The 25,046-nt window shown below is 40.5% G+C and overlaps 1 protein-coding gene across 2 annotated transcripts in view; it reads right to left on the bottom strand.

Moving 5' to 3' along the window:
• Positions 1-507: 507 nt before the first annotated feature.
• Positions 508-25,046, bottom strand: part of LOC149191635 (O-fucosyltransferase 2-like) — a 315,718-nt gene continuing 291,179 nt past the window's right edge. For both annotated transcript variants that reach the window (XM_089404382.1, XM_089404381.1), the window contains 3 exons: positions 2,699-3,030; positions 2,194-2,434; positions 508-1,304 (listed from right to left, as the gene is read on the bottom strand). In XM_089404382.1, coding sequence (XP_089260508.1) covers positions 972-1,304; positions 2,194-2,434; positions 2,699-3,030 — 906 coding nt within the window. In that variant the 3' untranslated portion in view covers positions 508-971. The remainder of the gene's footprint in view (positions 1,305-2,193; positions 2,435-2,698; positions 3,031-25,046) is intronic.

Raw genomic sequence — 25,046 nt, 5'->3', positions numbered from 1 at the left:
TAACAGCTATTATATTGAGTAAAAAATCTTGTAATTTCTTTATGAGTTAGCACCCCGCAATAGCCAACAATTATATTTGAATATAAGAATAGAAATGGAAAACTGGTGACAAATGATATATAAAGAGATGGGATGTTTCTGTATTAGGTCGTCTATTGAAAAGTACCATATATTGTTGTGTGGACTTCCTTTGTCATACATTCAGTGAACAACCACACGACATGTCTAACTTTGAACCCTCAACTTCAAATCCCCCTGGCAATTAACTTGAGCCAAGAAATGTTGTAATAATATCCTGATCACGAACATGAATTCAGGAACAGAGGCGCCAAAATTTTAAGTTGCTACTGCATAGAGAAAATAAAAGCAATGATATCGTTCTCACAGAATTGGGAAAACGTAATAGCAGTACGCATCCATGAGTCATCTCTCAACTCATTCCAGTTAAATCACCACCACTTGCAAATTATTTAAAATCCATAACACACAAATTTCAAAGAGCAATAATTACAATGCAGAGAGAAAGGAAATCATCTATTGGTGTCAAAACACATTTACATATATTGAATACAATAGAGTAATGTTCATTAACACAACGTTAACATTTGCCAAGTTTGTTCCATCGTTGTTGCAAGGCATAGGCATGAATCTAATACAATGAAATGGGAAAAATATGGTGAGCTTCTGACATCATTTCCTGCCAAATCACATCCTTCAGAAAAGGGGGACTTCAGTCTCCGTTCACCATGCCAAATAGGCAGAAAAGATCAATGTTCATGGAAAATTTGGATCTTGAAATGAATTAGAAGAACAAGAATGGATGAGCCAATGAAATCAGATGGTTAGTTAAATGAATGTAGACTAATTCCTACAAAACTTATTTTGATGAATTCCAAGCCCTTAAAGGGAAGGAAGCTGGCCTAAGATTTAACTACATTAGAAAAGGGGGGGAATCAATACGAATCATACTACTATACATTGCTTTCTGTTTGGGAAGTTTCTATATTGCACATGCATTCGGGGCACCTGGGATGTCTGTAGATGCTCCTTGCAATTGGCCGAACCTGTATTCTTTTACTTTCTCTAACAGTTTTTCTGACTCTTTCTTGAAATTCATTCCATTCTATAGTATTATTTTTTGAGAATATACCAGCTAACCTTTTCTTGTTGGGGCGTATTGTAGGCAAATGCCCACCCCCATAATAAATCCGATAACCAGACACAAGAGATGAAAGTTGGCTCCCTGAGTCCGTCATTGCGAATGCATCAGCAGCAGTACAACCAATAAAATCAAGCGCTGCCAACTGCATCCAGAAGAAGTCACATTTGAAACCACTCTTTCACATTTGTGCCCACTGAGATTAGGCTTGTAGAGACCAAAAAAATATATATATAAAGCTTCCTGAATAAAATTGTGTCTTTCACAAACAAAATGCAGAACTACTCAAACATTCTGCAAATGGACAATATTGGGTGGAAAATGTAACAGAAAGAAGCATTTTACAGGAATCTTACATCCACAGCAGATTATGCCAGCCAAATAATAGCAAGCATTACAATATGTGGAATGGAAAACGAACTAAAAAGGATTCAAGAATTTGGAAAAGAAACAGAGAACTTGCAGCTTAGTTTCTTGTAAGTTCCAAACACTAGTGCACCCACTTGTTCATTGCAATTCAAGCCGTTGAAGATCCTAGAACCTCAATCTAGATATAGCACGGTGCAAACAGTTCAAGATCCCAAGAACTGAAATAATGTTCTCAAGCATTGAGATCACTGCAGGATATGTCATATTATAGTCATCTGACACACTCTAAAGAAGAGAATGAATTATTCTGTGAATTCGAGTATTGTAGCTTAAACATTAGCCTACGAACTTGTTGTAGTGCATGTATCAATGTTATTACAAGTAAACAAGGGGCTCTAAGACACACTTTTTCTCTAATACACACTTTTGCTATCTCCTATAATTTACTGGTTTGTTGATAGGTGAAACAAAGAAATAAAAGAAATGGGAAATAACTGGACAAGCAGTAGTACACACTGCGGAAAGATACTATCTGATTATTTGAATATCTGATCTTGACCTACTATGCACAGTTCTCAAGACAAAAAAGAATCAGGATTTTCACAAATATTGGACCTACTAACCAGGAAAGCAGTTACTAAATGATTGCAACTTCTGTGATTTACCTGAGATGAGAAATTGGCGAATGGTCTAATTTCCTCTGATGATAGGAGGTCTTCTTTAGTAACTAAGTTAGGGTACAGGCTAGTCAATGCAACCATCCTTGATTGTCCCCCATATATATGAGCACCAGCAAGATATATGTGTGTTCCACGTTTAAAACCTAGTGCAACAAGCATAAGAACAGCTTCTTCTGGTGTCAACGGACATCTACCCAAGGCCCTCAAAGCTGCAGCAGAAGGTATTCTGCAGTATTATTCAATAACAAAACCAGGTTGTCATAAAAGTAATATTCATAGCAGTTAAAATTTGCTCATAGATAAATTCAGGCATGAGGGGAGTATGCTCTAAAAGAACTCGTGTGAAAATCAATACAATCTCCTATAAGAATTGTAGAAGTCCAAGTAATCATCCACATAAATCACAAAAAATTCTAATCCTGAAAACAACGGATGTACAAAAGCTCCAAGTTCAGTACTTTGGTCAAAGCCTAGGAAGAAGATGGCTTACTGGTAACTCTTCTTGTGGATCATTAGTGTAGGAAAATGAATCTCCCTGTATGCTTGTAACTCCCTTCTCTCAGCTTCACCACCACCAAACTCACACATGGAGTAGGCTGCCATATCAATTTCAAACCTTAGATGTAAAGCCAAATACTTGGAAGAGCTATGAGAAATTTCTGTCCCTTCTTCCAGATATGGTGAAGTTTCTCCAATCAAATGTTCATCTAAAGGGCCCCGTTTTTTACTATGTTCACGCATCCTTTGTATCAACAATGCACCAGTTTTCTGAATTTTGGGGATGAATTTCAGAGCATGGAAATTGCATTTGCATCGTAATCTCTGCAAGAAACTGGCAATAAGTTCCAACAATTACAGAATAAGAAATATTCAAACAGGAACATGAAAGAGTGCAAATAACGTAAAATATAAAGCAAAAATCAATGTCAATATTTATTCAACATACTTCAGAAATCAGTTATATATGCACAATGAGCAAGCAATAAACTCCATTTACAGGAAACCGAAGAGAAGTTCACAGTAGTGCAATCAATGGAAGAGTGCAATTAAGAATGATCTTCTGTGAAAGGAACCAGTTCTTAGTCATCAATGTGAAAAAGCCAAAGCAAAATTAGAACTAGCTCAGAAATAGGAGGATGTATAGACTCTGGATTTCTACTGTCAGCTACAATTCTTGTGATAGGTTAATATGACTGGACTGCTGACACATGAAAGGGGGAGCTCCAAGAAAAAAGAGATTGATAGTCGAAAGTTAGCATTTATTTTTCCATTTTTTAATATTAAATTTGGTTGGTTTCAGGAAGAGGATGTAAATACCATTGTACACACCCTTATATTCTTTGTAAATATGACTAATTTTTCAATTTTGGACCAAAAAAAGGATAAAGAATTGTGCATTTCAATGTAAATGTGTAATATCAAAGGACACTCATTCCAAAACAAAATATTCATTTAAGAAAAAAGGAATATTTCAGGGAATGTAACAATCAATCATTTGTTTATCAGAATACAATGCCTAAAGGGCTTTCTGAATTTGTTCCATTTTACCTACTTTGCCTCTATAATTGCTTAGTATAAGAGGGAATTCAGTTTTCCTAGTTTAAAGTTTAAACACAAGACCACTGGGTGACATGGAGAACCATGGAAGGCATTTCAAGACTCAAATTGACATAAAGACAGATTTTCTTATCTTGAAAATTTTGAACTTTCTATGTCAACATATTACCATTTCAGTTAACGTTAAATGTTCACTAAACAGATAGTTTTATATATTTTAAAAAATGAAATAAAACTATTTGAAAGGCATATCCTCTGATCTCTGATTGTTAAACATCTTTGAAAATATCCCAGTTACATACCAGATTAAAGCTAAGTAAACTGCAGCATGGCCCATTAAGCCTTAAACCAGACACTAGTCTTTTGTAAACTTTTTGATAATATGGCCTAAGAAATGTTTTAAAAACATTTTTTTCCTCCACCCTGCATATTCATTTTCAGAGTTCACTATGCCATTTGAAACAATTCAACATGGATCCAATTATTATGCTCTTGGAAAGAACTTAAAGATGGATCCAATGGTCACTGAAAATGGAAGTAATTGCCAGGAAACATCCTGGGGAGGAAATGATGTCCAGAAAGCTCACAGAAAACAAATCACAAAAAACATGTCAGAGGCTTGGTCAGAAAATAATAAGCATAATAAGAAACCGTATAATTCAATATGATACATACAATCATTATCATCTCACCATCATTCTTGACGAAGTCAAATTCCGTTTGTTAGTGTATATAAGATGTCATTACAATCAGAACAATGGTCTAGAATTGAATCACTATGAAGGAGATACATTGCTTCAGCATAACTTGTTCAACACATCAACACATTTTAATAATCTTAAGCTTCGTCATTAGTTTAAACTTTATGGTCATATTCTAGCTTGAAGGCATGTGCATATCCAATGTTTCACCAAGTTTCCAGGATGGAGGGACACATGAACCAGGAAATACATCCAGGGGACTTGTGGAGACATCCCTTAAATTTTAGGAAACATCATGATTCATGAAAGGCTGGGCTGCCCACCACAGGATATTCTGTCCAAAATCCAAAAAAAAAAAAAAATTGCGGAAAGCAATGACAAGTCACCAATATGAAGTTTGAACAATGAAAGCATGAAATATATATCTGCATTCTATGTATGTATGCATGCATGTATGGATGTATGCATTGTTGATTTCTGTGTAGCACTGGGAGGTATTCCCGCATGCCAAGAGGCATCTTAAGTTGGCCTAGAAAATTTATGGAAATCAAAATAAAATAAATTTTATTTTTGGGTTTCATGTAGGCTCAAAAGTGACAAGTTGGTGCCACCATGAAGGAGTGTTCCTTGGGGTAAATGCACCCATTCGACTTGTATATATATACATGATGTGACACTTCATTTGATCACTCATTAATCATCTCTCTTCTATATAAGAAACTAGTGGGAGAAGTAAAAGGATGAAGTCATTGAAGTTTGGACTTGGTTTTTGGATTTCCTCCCAAGTTTGGATTTCCTAGGGAAAAAATTTGTTTTCTCTATTGTGCATCGTTGCCTCTTTACGATCTTATTGTTTTTCATTGTATTGCTGTTGAATCTTCTGTGTATAATTAGGTAGTAACTATTAGATCAGAAGATTAGTTTCTACTGTGTTTATTGTAGAAAAATCAGCACGGTTTCAAAACCAGGTGCCACGAGAAGAGCCACAAAAGACAAGAAGAGTTCGAGTTTGGTAACTGATCTGTCTAAGGAGAGGATGAGTAGCATCCAAGAAAAGGTCGAGTTGTTTTTCTGTCTACTAGATGAAGAGGAAAGGTTGGTTGATATTTTATTTTGTGCATAGAGAAGGTCTCAACCCTAGAAGAAGGTCGAAAGGCCTCATATCTATGTTGTAATATCCTCAATTTTGATTTTCAGCATTAGAGATGAGTTTGGGAAGAGGACTCAATCCCAACACCAGGACTTAGGAGGAAAAGCGAATATTGCGGCTCTAGTGGAAAGCGGGGACCACAAGAAAGAGAAATTTGACCCAAGGAGGGAACTCGCACTCTTGGAGGAGAGAGGAAAGAGAAGGGAATGTGAATTAGGAGAGAGAGAGAGTGGGGACCACAATGAGAGAAGGGGCCACGAATTATAAATAGAAACAAAGGCACTCATTTTGGTCATTCATTCATCTATTCAGAAATTGTGTTTTTGACATAGCACGCTTGAGTTGAAGCCAAGTTTGCAGTGTCGTTTAGCACACGAGTGTCTCCGAGCGGAGATCTCAACCCTTGCTTCAGTGGACCTCGAGTGCCAGCTCAAGGAGGGAGTCCTACCTATACCAGTTCGTACCAGTAGGAAGGAGTGTGAGTTTGTGGAGAGGAATGGCAACAACAATACAAGGACTGCACAGTTCTTGGAGGAGGCACGTTTGGAGGTTGAGGAGTGAAGGGAGTTAAGGGCTAAAACTTGAGGTGGAGTCCGGGGGAGTGTTGTGGATGCTTTTCCAACATTTTGGAAGAGCAGAAAACACAGCATTTTCTACAGGTTACATCATCTACTTGTGGAGGATGGCCAAGCATTTGGGGGTCAATTTCGGAGCGTCAAAACCAGGACCAACCCTTTCTGGGTTTTTCTAGTTTATAGAGGAGAGGCCAAGATTATTTTGGCAAAATTTTCTGGGAAGATTTGAGGGGTCAAACAAGGGCCCCAACTCAGCCAGCAGCGACATTCCCTAGGGGAAAATTGGGCCGAAATACCAAGGTCAACATTTGGCCAATTCCTTCGTGGGTTTTTGTGGGTAATTGGTGGAGAGCCCGAGGTTAATTTCCCGGAATTTTTTGAGCATCTAAGGCCCTAGAAACAGTTCGTTGCAGCCAATAGTATATTTTCTAGGTAGTTTTAGTGTGAAGCCAGGAGAGAGAAGCAACAAAGTTTAGAGGGATTTCTCATTGTTCATTTGGGCTTACCTAGCTTGCCTTGAGCAAGCCCAAGTGCACTCTTTCCAGCACCACATTGTACCCTCTTATTTATTAATAAAATGGCTTAGATCAGTGCAGTTCATGGAGATTTTTGGTTGTTAAATGTGTTGTAAATTTTTGTATGCGTTTCCGCTATGCTTGCTTTGTTTAACATTGTATATTTCCATTAGGAATATTACAGTGGTATCAGAGCATGATTTTGGCCAGTATGGGTCTAAATAGCACAAATGCTCAAGTGTTATTGTGGACTAGAATTTCAAAGGCTAAAACACTAATCCCACATTATTCTCCAGTTTGAACTTATGCCCAAAAATTTCTCAACAGGAGAAATTTGAAAATGTTACTAGGAGCACCGAGAGACTGGGAGGGTTCTCGAAGAGTGGTTGTTAACAAGGGAAGCAAGAATAAACAGTAGTTGTTGACCTGCAGATGAAGAAAATAACAGCATGATTGTTGAACGAAACACTAGTAGTAGTAGTAATACTGCAGAGACGAAGATCGGAGGCGAAGGTAGTGACGAGATGAGAGATAACATACCCATGGAGGAGGGAGTTCATCTAGATACTTTCCAGCCGGTTGAGCATGAGGCTAATGGCACGCAAGAGGAGCACGGGGATACACCTAGTGTGACGTAGGAGTCACCCCTGTTGGAGTTTCCTTTGGTAGCCCCAGTAGATAGATGGGAGGAGGTGTTAAGTTTAGGTATGTTCTATGCTAAAGCAATTTATTTAAATTTTCACAGTTAGCAATCACATCAACATTAAGGTAAACTGCAGATAGAACATAAATATAAATAGCAGAAGACAAGCCAAGACAAGAGGACACAAGATGTGGCGCTAGCCAGGGAAAAACCCCAATGTGGGGAAACCCTTGATCAATTCTTCTTTTATGTTCTTCAAAGTTCAACAGAGAAAGTGAGAGAGATGGTACATTTACAATAGAAGTCAATATTTTGACTTTTGATATCGCATGAGATCAGTTGAAGACATATTGCTTCAACTGATTCTCTAAGGTGACTCCTTCACCTATCAGAGTGTTTCCTTTCGTCCATTTGTTGTACCATACACGTTGTGCCTCTCCAAGACCAAGATATCAATCCTCCTTTCTATTGTTGCTGAGGTCATCCTCATTGCTACACCATTGAAGCTATTACATCATCACTGAGATCCTCACTATTGCTTCTTTATCATATCCATGAGATCCACCTGAAAGTTTGATCTCCATTACTATACTTTAACTAAACTGTATCAGTGGAACCTTATTCCGATATAGTGAGGGTTCTGGGCTTCTTTTCATCATATATGTACAGGGACTATTGAGAGATAAGTCCACTAAGACCGTGGTAACGTTCCTTCTTATGCTGGGATTGTCTCTAGGATCATGATACCCATCGAGAGACAACAAGTTACAGTTCTCACTGAGGTTTCATATTACTGTACTTCTACTTAACCACAAGTGCTTGAGCCATTGTACTTATCACCGAGACTGTTATAATGATACCATCTAGATCTTCTCCATGACTGGTATGCCGAGACTGTAGTATGCTGGGAGAGAATGTTGAGACAGAGATAGTGACATGAGACTACAACCATTCATTGCCATTCTTTATGCAAGAATGTCGAGACTCCAACTCACTGCGGTGACACCATCCACTGCTCCATGAGGTTGTGACTGCACCTTAAACCCAAACTAGGTGCAGTCAAACCCTACTGCGGCTCCTTTCTTCGTGACTATGGCTCCTGCGGCTTCCCTCTTTATGACTGCGGCTCAATGCGGTTCACTGTGGCTCCTCCCTTTACTGACTACGTCTTACTACGGCTCCTTAATACAACTTCATGCCTTGACTGCGGCTCCCCTTTATGACAGCGTATAAGTGCCTCATGAACAGCGTTAAGATGTTACCATGTCTACGTTGAACTGCGTGTAATTTTCACCATTACTTGCGTATATATGTCTCCATGAGCAGCGTATATATCTCTGCATGAACATCGTATGACCAGCGTGTAAATAGGTCTTCATATCTGCATTGAATATCATCTACAACTAGGGCATCCAATGTATTCTTTAGTGTCTCTCCAAAAACCCAAGACATGGAGAGGAGATCACATTAAGAGTGTATGTCTGTTCTAAAATGACTTCAAGTCCTCTATATTTATACTAAAACGTAGAGGTTGAATAGACATGACCTTTGGGCTTCTTGAACCTACATAAGTTGTTGGCTGACTTGACAATTAGACTTATAACACAAATAAATTCATAACTCCATGAATACTTATTAGAATCGGATGATCTTTAGATCAATCCGACACCTCTCAATGAGAGGGATTCAATAAAAATATCAGCTGCCATAAATAAGATGACTCACATGGAGTTTGGCCCTAGTTTCCAATTTTAACACTCCCTCTCAACTAGGGAGAACTCCATCCACTAATCCATATGTCCGACTATACTATCTCTGCCATCAGTGCCTTGCACTGCTTTGCTCAACTCTGCTCAACTTTGCTCAGTTCTGCTAGCTCTGCTCTGCTCCGCTCAGCTCTGCTGGCTCTGCTCTGCTTTGCTCTACTCTGCTTAGCTCTTCTAGCTCTGCTCAGCTCTACTGGCTCTGCTCTGCTCAACTTAGCTCTCCTGAACCATGAAGAAGAAGAATTGATCGAGAATGTGTCATACCATTCTCCCCTGACCCGAAGTCAGTCTCAGAGTGTGTACCACTGGTCCCAGACCAGTCCTCAACTGACCCGAAGTTAATGTGATAGTAGGTACAACTCCTACCACTGGTCCCAGACAAGTACTCTACTGACTCGAAGTCAGTCTCAGAGTATGTACCACTGGTCCCAGACCAGTCTTCAACTGACCTGAAGTCAGTGTCATAGTGGGTACAACTCCTACCACTGGTCCCAAACCAATACTCTACTGACTCAATGTCAGTCTCAGAGTATGTACCACTGGTCCCAGACCAGTGCTCAACTGACCCGAAGTTAGTGTCATAGTGGGTACAACTCCTACCACTGGTCCCAGACCAGTATCATTGATCCCAGATCAATGAAGGTCATCCTAGCATAGGGAGTACGGTAAGTACGGTAGATACAGTGATGCGTCCATCGGTACCACTATGGTCCCTATCCTCATTTCCCTGCTCATTGATCAAATGAGAGGTACTTCCCATGAGTCCCAGACTGCATGGGTAGGATGCCTCGACAGGGGAACTAATCATCCTGTGCATAGGAGAGTGAATCATCCTGTCCAGTGGATGCCATGGTGAACTAATCATCCTGGCCCACAGGAGAGCGAATCATCCTGTTCCACAATCGCCATGGAGAACACATCATCTAGGCCTCACAGGAGAACTAATCATCCTGCTACACAATCGCCATGGAGAATACATCATCCAGAGCTCACAGGAGAACTAATCATCCTGCTACATAGTCGCCACGGGGTGTCACAGGGAAAGTTTTGATTCTTTTACCCTGTACAAGTGCACCACCAGGGGATGGTGAGTCACCCTGTGGTCATATGTTGCTCCAAGAAGTGCCCCGTGCCCCCAGAGCTCAGTGCATACAACATGCAAGACCCTTATAAGAAGGTCTCTCAACGACACCAAGTCATTCGGGAAAGTCACAGATTTGACCTTTCCAGGGTTTAGACAAAATGTCTGCGACCGGTACATTAGTCTCAATGCGATGGAGCCTACTCACTCATCGACTTACCATATCCCAGATAAGGCAATATCTGATGTTTATCTGCTGGAGCAGTCATCGAATACAGGATTCCTCAATAATCGAATCCCACCTCTGGTTGTCACAGAGAATCACTCGCTTAAGAGCTTCCGCAACCATGCAGCTTCACACGAGATCATACTCATAGCTATGTATTCGGTCTCGGCCGTGCTTATAGCAACCGACTTCTGCTTTCTGCTCATCCATGATATCGATGCAAAATCCAAGGAGAACCAACAATGAGAAGTGCTCTAGTGATCCTCCACACTGTCTGCCCACTCAGCATTCGAATAATCATGTGGTTTCATATTCCAGGCAGTGTATCTCAATCCATGAGAGATTGCGCCCTGAAGATATCTCAAAAGATTCTAGGCATCAATCCAGTGAAGCTCAACCAAATATGAGCTCACCATGCTAACTGCAAAACATATGTCCGGACGGAGGTTCACCAAGAACATCAATGCAAATGAGTTTATGAAACTCAGAGGCATTTCCCAAATCTGGTCCGACATTACTACCATATAACTTCTGAAAGTTAAGATCCTCGAGGTAGTCACAGGCTTGCAGTTTATCTTTCCACATTCGGAATCCAACTCCCTTTGTCTTCTATAAATGAGAGGGTCTGCACCTGTCAGACATAGGTGCCGGTATGAGAGGTCTATCATCCACAACCTTCAGGTAATGGTTTGGATCGGTTTCACTCCTAGTGAATCTCAGCTACATCCGACAGCTATCAATCCTCTCATACTACGCCCGGGGTGTTTTGCTTCAAGCCATAGAGGGCTTTCTTCCACCTGCATACGTGAGATTCCTGATCATCAATCTCAAACTCCTCGGGTTGTTCCAAGCCTGTGGACTTCTGTATGAGGGGAATGGTCCCCTTATAAGATTTTCCTTCGGTACATCTCAGACATGTACCTTCATGCTCCTTTTGAATTCAGGCATCCCAATCACCATCTGACTCAGAGACCTCTAGTTCTGAGTCAATGGACATGGTCCTCAATGGACATGGTCCTCAATGGACTTGATACAACCCTGAACTCAAAAACATCTTTGAAAAATATATTTTCAAACACGTACCTTTCCATCGATGAGTGCCACCCTGAAACCTTTGACTTCCATTTTCGAGATGGACACCAGGTTCTTCTTGCAATCAGGTACATAAAAGAGATTCTGAGGTTCCTTGCTTTCTTTGAAGAGTCGACCATTTCCTTGATGACCTGCATTACCAGTCATTCCTTTGATCATTGAAGATGTCCCCATGGAATGATTGTTATCTTCATCAAGAGATGTGTCCCTGTCCTTCGGACACTCCTTCGCATGATGGCCGAACTTATTGCAATCAAGGCATTTGCCTTTCCTTCCACCCTTAGATCTGAACTTCCCAACGAAGTGATCTTTAAGTAGGCCATCAGAAACTTCCACTGCACCATTCTGATAATATGCTTTGCTTCGACTTCACCCTTTGTGAACTTAGAAGAGAGATGTGGAACCCATTGATCCTTTTGTCCTATCCCTATTGTCTTTGGTGATTGCTCTTTCACTCTTGCTTGGGCATTGTCTTCACCTCAGCTCTGATACCATGTTAAGTTTAGGTATGTTCTATGCTAGAGCAATTTATTCAAATTTTCACAGTTAGCAATCACATCAACATTAAGGTAAACTGCAAATAGAACATAAATATAAATCGCAGAAGACAAGCCAAGACAAGAGAACACAAGATGTGGCGCCAGCCAGGGACAAACCCAATGTGGGGAAACCCTTGATCAATTCTTCTTTTATGTTCTTCAAAGTTCAGCAGAGAAAGTGAGAGAGATAGTACATTTACAATAGAAGTCAATATTTTGACTTTTGATATCACATGAGATCAGTTGAAGACATACTGCTTCAACTGATTCTCTAAGTTGACTCCTTCACCTGTCAAAGTGTTGCCTTTCGTCCATTTGTTGTACCATACACGTTGCTGTTGAGGTCATCCTCATTGCTGCACCATTGAAGCTATTACATCATCACTGAGATCCTCATTGTTGCTTCTTTATCATATCCATGAGATCTACCTAAAAGTTTGATCTCCATTACTGTACTTTAACTAAACTGTAACAGTCGAACCTTAAACTGTAACAGTGGAACCTTATTCCGATACAATGAGGGTTCTGGGTTTCTTTTCATCATATATGTATAGGGACTACTGAGAGATAAGTCCACTAAGACCGTGGTAACGTTCCTTCTTATGTTGGGATTGTCTCTAGGATCATGATACCCATCGAGAGACAACAAGTTACAGTTCTCACTGAGGTTTCATATTACTGTACTTCTACTTAACCACAAGTGCTTGAGCCATTGTACTTATCACCGAGACTATTATAATGATACCATCTAGATCTTCTCCATGACTGGTATGCTGAGATTGTAGTATGCTGGGAGAGAATGTTGAGACAGAGATAGTGACATGCCCAGACTACAACCATTCATTGCCATTCTTTATGTGAGAATGTCGAGACTCCAACTCACTGCGGTGACACCATCCACTGCTCCATGAGGTTGTGACTGCACCTTAAACCCAATCTAGGTGCAGTCAAACCCTATTGCAGCTCCTTTCATCGTGACTGTGGCTCCTACGACTTCCCTCTTTATGATTGCCGCTCAGTGCGGTTCATTGTGGCTCCTCCCTTTACTGACTGCGGCTTATTGCGGCTCCTTAATACAGCTTCATGCCTTGACTGCGGCTCCCCTTTATGATAACGTATAAGTGCCTCATGAACAGCGTTAAGATGTTACCATGACTGTGTTGAACTGCGTGTAGCTATCACCATTACTTGCGTATATATGTCTCCATGAGCAACGTATATATCTCTGCTTGAACAGCGTATGACCAGCGTGTAAATAGGTCTTCATATCTGCATTGAATATCATCTACAGCTAGGGCATCCAAAGTATTCTTTAGTGTCTCTCCAAAAACCCAAGACATGGAGAGGAGATCACATTAAGAGTGTATGTCTGTTCTAAAATGACTTCAAGTCCTCTATATTTATACTAAAACATAGAAGTTGAATAGACATCACCTTTGGGCTTCTTGAGCCTACATAAGTTGCTGGCCGACTTGACAATTAGTCTTATAACGCAAATAAATTCATAACTCCATGAATACTTATCAGAATCGGATGATCTTCAGATCAATCCTACACCTCTCGATGAGAGGGATTCGATAAAAATACCAGTTGCCATAAATAAGACGACCCACATGGAGTTTGGCCCTAGTTGCCAATCTTAACAAGAGGCAATTACGTACACATCCATTGATGAGGTATCCACTGATGAGGCATCCTGGTCTATGGCAGAGCTTCAGAACGACGGCCACCTACAACTGACTAATGAGCATGTCTTGCATGTTGGGTTGTCTATGGAGGAGCAGTTGGAGGCTCACGTCGAGCCCATGATGGAGAAGGATGTGCAGCGATCCTTTGGGCTAGCCATTATTGAGGGGCAGCATAGAGACCACATGTTGGGATTCCAACGGAATTCGCTTCAGAGGCGCACTGATAAGATCTACAATGTTATCAGCCCACCCCTATGTATTGGATTGAGAGAGGCGAAGTTGTCTAGACATGCTAGAGCGTATGACCAGGCCAGCAGCACTATTAGGGCACCTTTGCTCATTGGAGAGAGGGAGACGGAGCTACCTAGTCAAATCTCATGTGTTGACTTGGATAGCGAGATGAGACGATCAGAGTTGTACAAGGTGCAACATCCACATGTCGGGGTTGTGTGCGGGAGTTCGTGTATTCGATCCCTCTCTTGGGGTTGGATGGCCAAAGATTTTAATTTGGTACCCGGTGGAGTGGAATGGACTCATGGAGATCGTCATAGTCTGGAGTAAAGCTCAATGGGAACTCTTAGACACCAAGGGCACTGGAGGCCCAGGTTGGCATTGGGATCCAGGTGGAGCTCCCTATCCGATACCAGACATGCGGGATGGGTATGGCATTGATGAGGTAGTTGACCCAGTGATTGAACACATACATTCCCTAGGAGAATTCCATTCGGCATTAGAGGACAAGCGGTTTGTGAGCAGGCTCCATAGATTGTATTGGAATGTTGGTTGTGCATGGGGTCGCAAGATGATTAGCACTCTCTGGCAGGAGCTGGTGGGAGGAGGTGGCATGGGTAGGCCACCAGATCGAGCATTGTATGGAGATGTTGTTCTCCCATTGGGGTATAGGGAACAAGAGTCACCGAGGATCGACATAGCAGAGATATCCCCTCTAGCAAGTGTGGAGTTAGGTCGCTCAGGTCTACAAGGGTAGATGAGGAGGTGTAGATCACTTCGTGGTAGGTGTACTAGCAGCGTGGTGGTTTCTTGGGAACATATGGGATCCCCTATGGTACATGGGGGCATCGCATTGCGCGTTGGTATCCAGGGCTGCATGGAGTTGTGCCATGAAGTTCAGGGTATGCAGAGGTGTGTAGGGGTACGTACTCGTGTGCAATCGAGCAAGATTATGCACAACAGTTGTCAAAGTGTTGCCACCAAAGAGATATTCTGATGAGGGCATCAAGCACACCATTGGGTCTGGCACACTCAGATTTGGAGAGCGAGTTGATCATAGGGCTGACCGTGAGCTTCCATTTATCACTCTTCAGCATTTCACATTGACACAGGGAACTTGGATATCATCACTTGATGCTCTCATCACGAGCAACATGACCCATGAGGTTCATCTGAGACAGTTGGACGAGACACAGTGCATTGGGAGAGAGGCTTTCCAGTTTTGGCATATGATCAGGACGCAAGTTGGTGGATGCAGGCTCGGGGGTAGGTCTAATCTCCTGCAGATGTAGCACTTGCACCACCCTTGAGCCCACACTCAGGGTGATACATGATCTTCTTTTGGTGAGACATTTTGAGGTGTCTCTGAAGCATCTACAGCGGTTGGTGGACCTTGATTACAAGCAGATGTTTAGACTCTGGGTATTATTGGGAAGCACTTTTAGGAGGCAGGATGACAGATTCCACGGTGTTGTGGTATGGTCGGCGCAGGGTTGTGTCGCACACACTAGATTGGTTCATGATGTATGGAGTTCAATGTTCATATATTGATTGCACGCAGGGACTTGAGACGTGGTACATGTTGGTTCCATTTGCTGTCAAGACTATGTCACAGTGGTTTTGGCTGTGGGATTCAGAGGTTTGGTAGGTCGATTAGAAACTCTGCTTCATTGTGAGTGGGATCAGGACGGGGGATGACCTAGCTCACCCTTGGTTTGACATGTGGGGTAGCATTGAGGCCTTGATCGTATGGCAAGGTTGGTTTTCCTTGTTATCGCTACGGATCAAGGTGAGTGTTGGATGGGTAGGATATGACATCATGAAGGTGCTTGGTCTAGATGCGTTGGGACTCCATAGATGTTTCTCCATCAGGTCCTAGGAGAGGTGGATACAAATTGAGCATGAGGGGCAGACTGTCATGATGAGAGTTGCATAGCGACAACATAGTGGCACCATTTTTGGACTAGCGTGGGATCTGGGCATTGTTGACCACTACCGGTCAACTACCCATGCAGTACATTCCCGTTTTCTTCGCAAAAAGGGGCAGCATCTGATCAACACGTCCGTGCCATCCTTCAGTCATCAGCAGCTTGATCATTTTAATTGTAAACCCAGTCTGCATGTATGAAATGTAAATAATCTAAGCAGATCAGAGTCATGTATGTAAAATTGCCTAGGTGGACCTAACTTTCTAATGATAATCTACGTCCGGGAGGTTTTTCGTCTCACCGATCTACGATCGGCAGAGTTTTCCTTCAACCTGACCCCAAAGCCGGGATGCATTCTGTTATTAGAACTTTAGGAGAATCCTAGCATGTTAATCTGCTAGATTATAGTTGTGTCGCAGAACTGGGTGGTTTATGAGGGTCTATGTTAAAGTGGGTTTGTCCCCTTAAGATGTAATTTGTAAAAGTCATCATGAAATGTGTCTTGAGGGTCGAAAAATGTTGTAAATCCCCTCATGAGTCCTAAGTCCTAGGTCCTAGGTGATGTTTCCAAAGGCTTAGTTCGAATGATCCATTTAAGAAAATAAATAAAATACTAAAATAATAAAATAAATAAAAATTAAAAAATTAAAAAATAAAAAAATATATAATAAAAAATTCATAAAATAAAGCAAAAACCCTAAATAATAAAATAATAATATTTTTTGTGAATGCATGCAAAATATCATTTTTTAATAAAATCGACGGATGAGATTAAGGGATGTCTTGATCCTCATCGACGGTCGAGATCACTTCAACATGGATCACTCAAACTAGCCGTTGGGATCATTTCCTTTATATAGGGTCTTAGGGGGTCATTTCAGAGGTTTTTATTCGATCTGTGAGTCTATACTGAAAAAGCTCTCTCTTGTAATCTGATTTCTGGTTAATAAAAGAAGACTTTGGGGTCCAAATCTTGCTGGTGTTACTCTCTGGAATTGTTGTGAGATCTTTAATTTTCTGCATATTTCAGTTTTCAACCCTTAATAATAGCTTGTTTTTTAGAGTATTGTGAGCACAGGTATCTTGTTCACTTGCTAGGGTTTGAGTGTTGCTAGGGTTTCTGAAATAATGGCAGGTATCTCCATTATTTCCTGAGATCTAGCAGCATTCTTGCTCTCTTTGCAGATGGTTGCTTGAGATGTGCAGGAAAAATTTTTAGTAAAGAATATTGGTGGGCGTTTGGGGAAGTTCTAGGCTGAACCAGCCGACTACCACAGGCTCTTCTTTGCAGAGCCCAGCTGATTTTGCCCTGGGTTAATCATTTAAAATTTCTTTCCTGTTTTACATGAGAGATTTTCTTCAGTCTGTTCACATCAAAATTTAAGGTCCAATATTTCGAAAATATCACTGCAATTATTGTTAAATTTGGCTGTACCAGAGCTATAAATTTTTGTGACTTTGGGTAAATTTTGAAGGGTTTACTGCAAAATTTTGTGTATATCTGTCAGATTTCTTTTCCTGCAGGATTACTAAGACAAAATTGGGAAAAGGGTTTTCTCTAGTACTGTGTTGATTGTCTGCCCATCTGCTGGACTGGCTGTTGAGGGATTGAGTCCCACAAACTGTACACTGAAAGGTTTTCTGGAAGTTTTGATTCACTGCAATACTAAACCCAAGAGTCCTGAAATCATAAAATCGAGTTCTGAGCAGTGCATAGGCTGAACATCGCACAGGCTATTACAGTTTACACGAAGTATCAGACCTTCTCTCCAGCATTTCGGTCTAAAATAGCAGTGCATTTGAAAACCATTGACTGTTTTCCCACCGCCGGCTGCGTACTTTCAGAAGGAGGCACCAAATTTCAGAAATCAAAACAGCGTTCCAAATAAAGCCGTCAATGCGTAATTCACGTGTGGGAACTTCGGAAAACGTCTGATCACTTGCCATATTCATCACCGTGTCGTTGTCTGCGTGCTATCAGGTGAGGTTCAAAACATCTTCAGGTAAGCACTGATCTTCCATCGCTGCCGTTTTTACATACACAGGCTTAAAAAGCAATTTTTTGCATCTTTTCCGGTCACCGCATCACGCATTTAGCTGTATTGTGCAGTTTTTTCAAGCCAGGGTCACGATTTTGTTATTTCTGGGCATTCATCGATTTTTTTTTATGACTGCGTATCACTAAGTTTGTCCAGCGTGTTTAATCTTTTCGTTTTGAGCCTTTCCCCTTCCAAATCGAGCTCTACTGTCCAGCATTTCTTCTGTCGCCGACAAGTTCTCTACATGCGAACAAGGGTAAAAATTTTGATGTTCAATCGGACGCGTTCCTCAGGTGATATTTTGAAACATAGTTACGTGGGCATCGAAACCTTTTTTTTGCACGCCGGCAGCAGGTAATTCGATTTCCATTTACGCTCTTGTCACCCTGCCATTTCCGTGAAGATTTTCTATTTTCTCGTCGTTTTCCCTTCAGGACTTAGTTTCTGCATTGAATTTTGAAGAAAATGTGTATGGCATAGGTTAAGTGTGGTAGCGTATAACGTATTGCTGACCGCTTAGTTCTTTTTTATGTTCTGATAACCATTTTCTGATAACCATTTACGCTTTTGTCACCCTGCCATTTCCGTGAAGATTTTCTCCTAGCGGTAATGGTTTTGTTACGCTAAATAGAGAGCCCGAGAGGAAATTTCATGTTGAAGATCCTAAGAAGCCTCATAATGAAATAATTAGAGAGCAATCTGACATCGGGAACTATTCTATCATGTCTAATTTCATAATTCCTCCCGATGATAAGGTAAAAAATCTTAAAGATGAAGTCTGGTATATGTACTTCGATGGTGCGTTCTCTAGTCATGGTAAGGGTGCTGGAATAGTGCTTAAGTCTCCCCTTGGTCACATATTCAAGTTTGCCTATCGTTTAGAATTTGAAGCAACCAACAATGTCGCTGAGTATGAAGCCATATTGTTGGGACTTGAATTGGCCAAAGCTTTGAGGATTAAATTGCTTAGCATCAAGGGGGATTCTGATCTGGTTATCATGCAGCTTAAAAACAAATTCACATGTAGAAATCAGAGATTAAGAAACTATCGAAATGCTGTGTGGGATACTATGGAGCACTTCGATGCCCTTAACCTTGAAGCAATTCCTAGAGAGCTAAATAGTTTGGCAGATGAACTTGCCGTAGCTGCTACCACTTTCCAGTTGTCTGACGAGTTAATTAACGATAAAATTAAAATGGAAGTAATATTCAGACCATCTGTTCCAGACAACTCAGAGAATTGGCAAGTTTTTAACGACGAAAAGCAAGTCATTCGTTTTCTCAATAGTTTGGATGAGTTTGAAGATTTTCGGATAATTTCTCAAGAGGATGGATCTTTAAATCATGAACATATCATAAATCCTACTCCTAGAAATGTGGTTGCCTTAGAGCAACATTTTGGTCGGCATGATGCCACGAAGCTTAGAGAAGAAAACAAGATGGACCCAGGCGAGTACCTCGAAATCAACATTGGTAATTCTGAAAATCCGAAAATAGTTAAAATTGGTAAAGGTACTAGTTTGGAGGAAAGGAAAAAGTTAACTGATCTACTTCATGAATATAGAGATGTTTTAGCTTTTTCCTATGACGAATTAAAGGGCTATAGGGAAGATGTTATGGAGCATACTATTCCCTTAAAAGACGAGAATGCTAAACCCTTTCGGCAGAAACTTAGGCAAATTAATCCGAAATTAGCCCCCTTGGTCCAGAAAGAACTTGCAAAGATGCTTTCAGCAGGGATCATCGCTCAAACTAGGCATTCGACATGGTGTTCAAATTTGGTGATTGTTAGGAAAAAGAATGGTACAATAAGACTTTGTGTCGATTTTAGAAACCTTAATCTAGCATGCAAAAAGGATAATTACCCTTTGCCAAACATGGAAACTTTGTTGTAAAGAGTAACTGGGTCTGGAATGATGTCATTGCTAGATGGCTTTTCTGGGTATAATCAAGTTTGGGTTAAAAAGGAAGATCGACACAAGACCACATTCACAACACCATGGGGCACTTTTGAATACATTAGAATGCCATTTGGGTTAACAAACGCTGGGGCTACATTCCAAAGGGCCATGGATTATGCCTTCAAAGGCTTAATCGGGAAAATTATCGAAATCTATCAAGATGATCTTACTGTTTTCTCTAAAGATGGTATCAGTTATATAGATCATCTTAGGCAAGTTTTCGATAGATGTAGAGAATATGGAATTTCTTTGAATCCGTCTAAGTCTGTTTTTGGGGTAACAGAAGGGAAATTACTCGGTCATATCATTTCTAAGGAAGGAATCCAGATCGATCCCGAACGAGTTGAAGCAATTCAAAAGATTCCTCTCCCGCATAATGTTAAATCCCTTCAGTCTTTCCTTGGAAAGATAAATTTTATTAGAAGATTCATCCCAAATTATGCAGAAATAGCTAAGCCCATTCAAAGTCTTCTGAAGAAAGATGCAAAATTTGTCTGGCAAGAAGAGGGAAAAAAGGCTTTCCAAGAAATCAAGTCCGCTATTGCAAAAGCTCCTGTCCTGGTTAGTCCTAACTACTCCAAGGATTTCATGATTTTTTCTTTCGCTTCTGAAGATACCATCGCCGGTGTTTTGCTTCAAAAGAATAAAGATGGTCACGAGCAGCCTATTGCTTTCATGAGTAGAGCACTTCAAAACTCTGAGTTGAAGTACAATACCATGGAAAAGCAGGCCTATGCCCTCGTCAAGTCTCTCAAGCATTTTAAAACTTATGTGGGTTATTCTAAGATCATTGCTTTCGTCCCACATTCTGCTGTTAAGGACATATTAACTCAAACTGATTGCTTAGGGACTCGTGCTAGATGGGTTACTAAGATACAGGAGTATGATTTAGAAATTAGACCCACCAAGCTAATCAAAGGCCAAGGTTTAGCTCAAATGTTAACAGAAAGTAATGAAAAGACTCTTGGTTTGTTTTGCCTTGACGATCTATCTTCACCAAAATTGAGAAGATTAGCTGAGCATGATTGGTATAAGGACATAGTCTACTACTTGACAAATCTGGCATGTCCTAACCATTTAGTCGCTCATAAGAGAAGGGCTCTTAGACTAAAAGCCACTAAGTACTGCCTTATGAAGGATGGCCTTGGATGGAGAAATCCTGAGGGCATAGTGCTTAGGTGTGTTGACGATGTTGAGTCCAAAAGATTAATCTCCGAATTTCATTCAGGGTTTTGTGGTGGTCATTATGCCGCTAGAACTACCGCCCATAAAATCCTGAGAGCTGGCTATTATTGGCCTTCGATTTTTTCTAATGTGCACAAGTATGTTAGAACGTGTCAAGCCTGTCAGCTGTTCACTGGGAAGCAGAAGCTTACTGCCCTTCCTCTACAACCTGTTATTGTGGAGGCACCTTTTCAGCATTGGGGTCTGGACTTCATAGGGAAGTTCCATGAAAATTCTAGCAATGGCTACTCATGGATTTTGACTGCTACAGATTATTTCACTAAATGGGTCGAAGCCATTCCTGCTAAGAATGCCACTGAAAAGGTGATTATGGATTTCATTGAGAATAACATCATTACTAGATTTGGTGTCCCCGCTAAGATCACTACGGACAATGCCAAGGCTTTTAGTTCTTCAGAGTTTACATCTTTTTGTTTCAAATATGGCATTGTCTTATCTCATTCGTCGAATTACTATCCTCAGGGTAATGGTTTGGCTGAATCAAGTAATAAAAATCTCATAACCATTATCAAGAAGATAGTAGGAGATAACAAGAAGTCTTGGGACAGCAAAATCAAGTATGCTTTGTGGGCAGACAGAATTACTAAGAAGAAGTCTACTGGTAAATCTCCCTTTGAATTAGTTTATGGCTTGGATGTTACCTTACCTGTGCACCTAAAATTGCCAGCCTATCAGCTTCTCCAAAATTTTTCCACTAATAAAGATGTTGTTCAGAATAGGATAGATCAGATTGTGGAATTAGATGAGGCTCGTCGGACAGCTTTTGAGGCTATATGTAAAAATCAATCTAATATTAAGAAAAGCTTTGATAAATGCTCTCGATCTAGATCTTTGCAGGTTGGAGATATGGTTTTACTTTGGGATCGCAAAAATGAAAAGCCGGGAAAACATAAGAAGTTTGATAGTTTGTGGCTGGGACCATACATCATTAGAGATATAGCCAGGCCAAACTCATTCTACTTGAGCAGATTGGATGGCGAACCACTTGATCTACCAGTGAACGGCCAAATACTCAAGCTGTTCTTCAGAGATGATATCTGATGCCATGGAGCATCTTCTGTATTGTATTTCTATCCCTACTCCTTGTCTTTTCAGCATTTATTTCTGTTTTTAGGATTAGATTTACTTTTCATGTTGTTAGTTAGTCAATAAATGAAGAGATTTTATCTTTCATGTGCTTAATGCATATGATGATTTTGGAATGGACGCTACTTATTTTTATCTGTGTGTTGTATGTGTGCAGATTCTGGATTCTCACATTCCTACAGTACAGCAACGTGTCCCCAAGTAGAGCCAGACGTTGACCACTACCGGTCAACTACCCATGTAGTACATTCCCCTTTTCTTCGCAAAAAGTGGCAGCATCTGATTGACACGTCCGTGCCATCCTTCAGTCATCAGCAGCTTGATCATTTTAATTGTAAACCCAGTCTGCATGTATGAAATGTAAATAATCTAAGCAGATCAGAGTCATGTATGTAAAATTGCCTAGGTGGACCTAACTTTCTAATGATAATCTACGTCCCAGGAGGTTTTTCGTCTCACCGATCTACGATCGGCAGAGTTTTCCTTCAACCTGACCCCAAAGCCGGGATGCATTTTGTTATTAGAACTTTAGGAGAATCCTAGCATGTTAATCTGCTAGATTATAGTTGTGTCGCAGAACTGGGTGGTTTATGAGGGTCTATGTTAAAGTGGGTTTGTCCCCTTAAGATGTAATTTGTAAAAGTCATCATGAAATGTGTCTTGAGGGTCGAAAAATGTTGTAAATCCCCTCATGAGTCCTAAGTCCTAGGTCCTAGGTGATGTTTCCAAAGGCTTAGTTCGAATGATCCATTTAAGAAAATAAATAAAATAATAAAATAAATAAAAATTAAAAAATCAGATAAATAAAAAATAATAAAAAATTCATAAAATAAAGCAAAAACCCTAAATAATAAAATAATAATATTTTTTGTGAATGCATGCAAAATATCATTTTTTAATAAAATCGACGGATGAGATTAAGGGATGTCTTGATCCTCATCGACGGTCGAGATCACTTCAACATGGATCACTCAAACTAGCCGTTGGGATCATTTCCTTTATATAGGGTCTTAGGGAGTCATTTCAGAGGTTTTTATTCGATCTGTGAGTCTGTACTGAAAAAGCTCTCTCTTGTAATCTGATTTCTGGTTAATAAAAGAAGACTTTGGGGTCCAAATCTTGCTGGTGTTACTCTCTGGAATTGCTGTGAGATCTTTAATTTTCTGCATATTTCAGTTTTCAGCCATTAATAATAGCTTGTTTTTTAGAGTATTGTGAGCACAGGTATCTTGTTCACTTGCTAGGGTTTGAGTGTTGCTAGGGTTTCTGAAATAATGGCAGGTATCTCCATTATTTCCTGAGATCTAGCAGCATTCTTGCTCTCTTTGCTGATGGTTGCTTGAGATGTGCAGGAAAATTTTTTAGTAAAGAATATTGGTGGGCGTTTGGGGAAGTTCTAGGCTGAACCAGCCGACTCCCACAGGCTCTTCTTTGCAGAGCCCAGCTGATTTTGCCCTGGGTTAATCATTTAAAATTTCTTTCCTGTTTTACATGAGAGATTTTCTTCAGTCTGTTCACATCAAAATTTAAGCTCCAATATTTCGAAAATATCACTGCAATTATTGTTAAATTTGGTTGTACCAGAGCTATAAATTTTTGTGACTTTGGGTAAATTTTGAAGGGTTTACTGCAAAATTTTGTGTATATCTGCCAGATTTCTTTTCCTGCAGGATTACTAAGACAAAATTGGGAAAAGGGTTTTCTCTAGTACTGTGTTGATTGTCTGCCCATCTGCTGGACTGGCTGTTGAGGGATTGAGTCCCACAAACTGTACACCGAAAGGTTTTCTGGAAGTTTTGATTCACTGCAATACTAAACCCAAGAGTCCTGAAATCATAAAATCGAGTTCTGAGCAGTGCATAGGCTGAACATCGCACAGGCTATTACAGTTTACACGAAGTATCAGACCTTCTCTCCAGCATTTCGGTCTAAAATAGCAGTGCATTTGAAAACCATTGACTGTTTTCCCACCGCCGGCTGCGTACTTTCAGAAGGAGGCACCAAATTTCAGAAATCAAAACAGCGTTCCAAATAAAGCCGTCAATGCGTAATTCACGTGTGGGAACTTCGGAAAACGTCTGATCACTTGCCATATTCATCACCGTGTCGTCGTCTGCGTGCTATCAGGTGAGGTTCAAAACATCTTCAGGTAAGCACTGATCTTCCATCGCTGCCGTTTTTACATACGCAGGCTTAAAAAGCGATTTTTTGCATCTTTTCCGGTCACCGCATCACGCATTTAGCTGTATTGCGCAGTTTTTTCAAGCCAGGGTCACGATTTTGTTATTTCTGGGCATTCATCGATTTTTTTTATGACTGCGTATCACTAAGTTTGTCCAGCGTGTTTAATCTTTTCGTTTTGAGCCTTTCCCCTTCCGAATCGAGCTCTACTGTCCAGCATTTCTTCTGCCGCCGACAAGTTCTCTGCATGCGAACAAGGGTAAAAATTTTGATGTTCAATCGGACGCGTTCCTCAGGTGATATTTTGAAACGTAGTTACGTGGGCATCGAAACTTTTTTTTTGCACGCCGGCAGCAGGTAATTCGATTTCCATTTACGCTCTTGTCACCCTGCCATTTCCGTGAAGATTTTCTGTTTGCTCGTCGTTTTCCCTTCAGGACTTAAGTTTCTGCATTGAATTTTGAAGAAAATGTGTATGGCGTAGGTTAAGTGTGGTAGCGTATAACGTATTGCTGACCGCTTAGTTCTTTTTTATGTTCTGATAACCATTTTTACAGTTACGTTTCAGATTAGGGTTCCACTTTAATTTCATTTTCATTATGTTTAAATTGAATCTTAAATAATATCGTAAAAG

The sequence above is a fragment of the Pinus tabuliformis genome, chromosome 2_2 (genome assembly GCF_031772625.1).
Source record: "Pinus tabuliformis cultivar Carrire ecotype Pingquan chromosome 2_2, CPIR1, whole genome shotgun sequence".
NCBI lineage: Eukaryota > Viridiplantae > Streptophyta > Pinopsida > Pinales > Pinaceae > Pinus > Pinus tabuliformis.
Note: the sequence above shows the minus strand (reverse complement) of the source record. Positions and strands in the feature narration are given on the sequence as shown.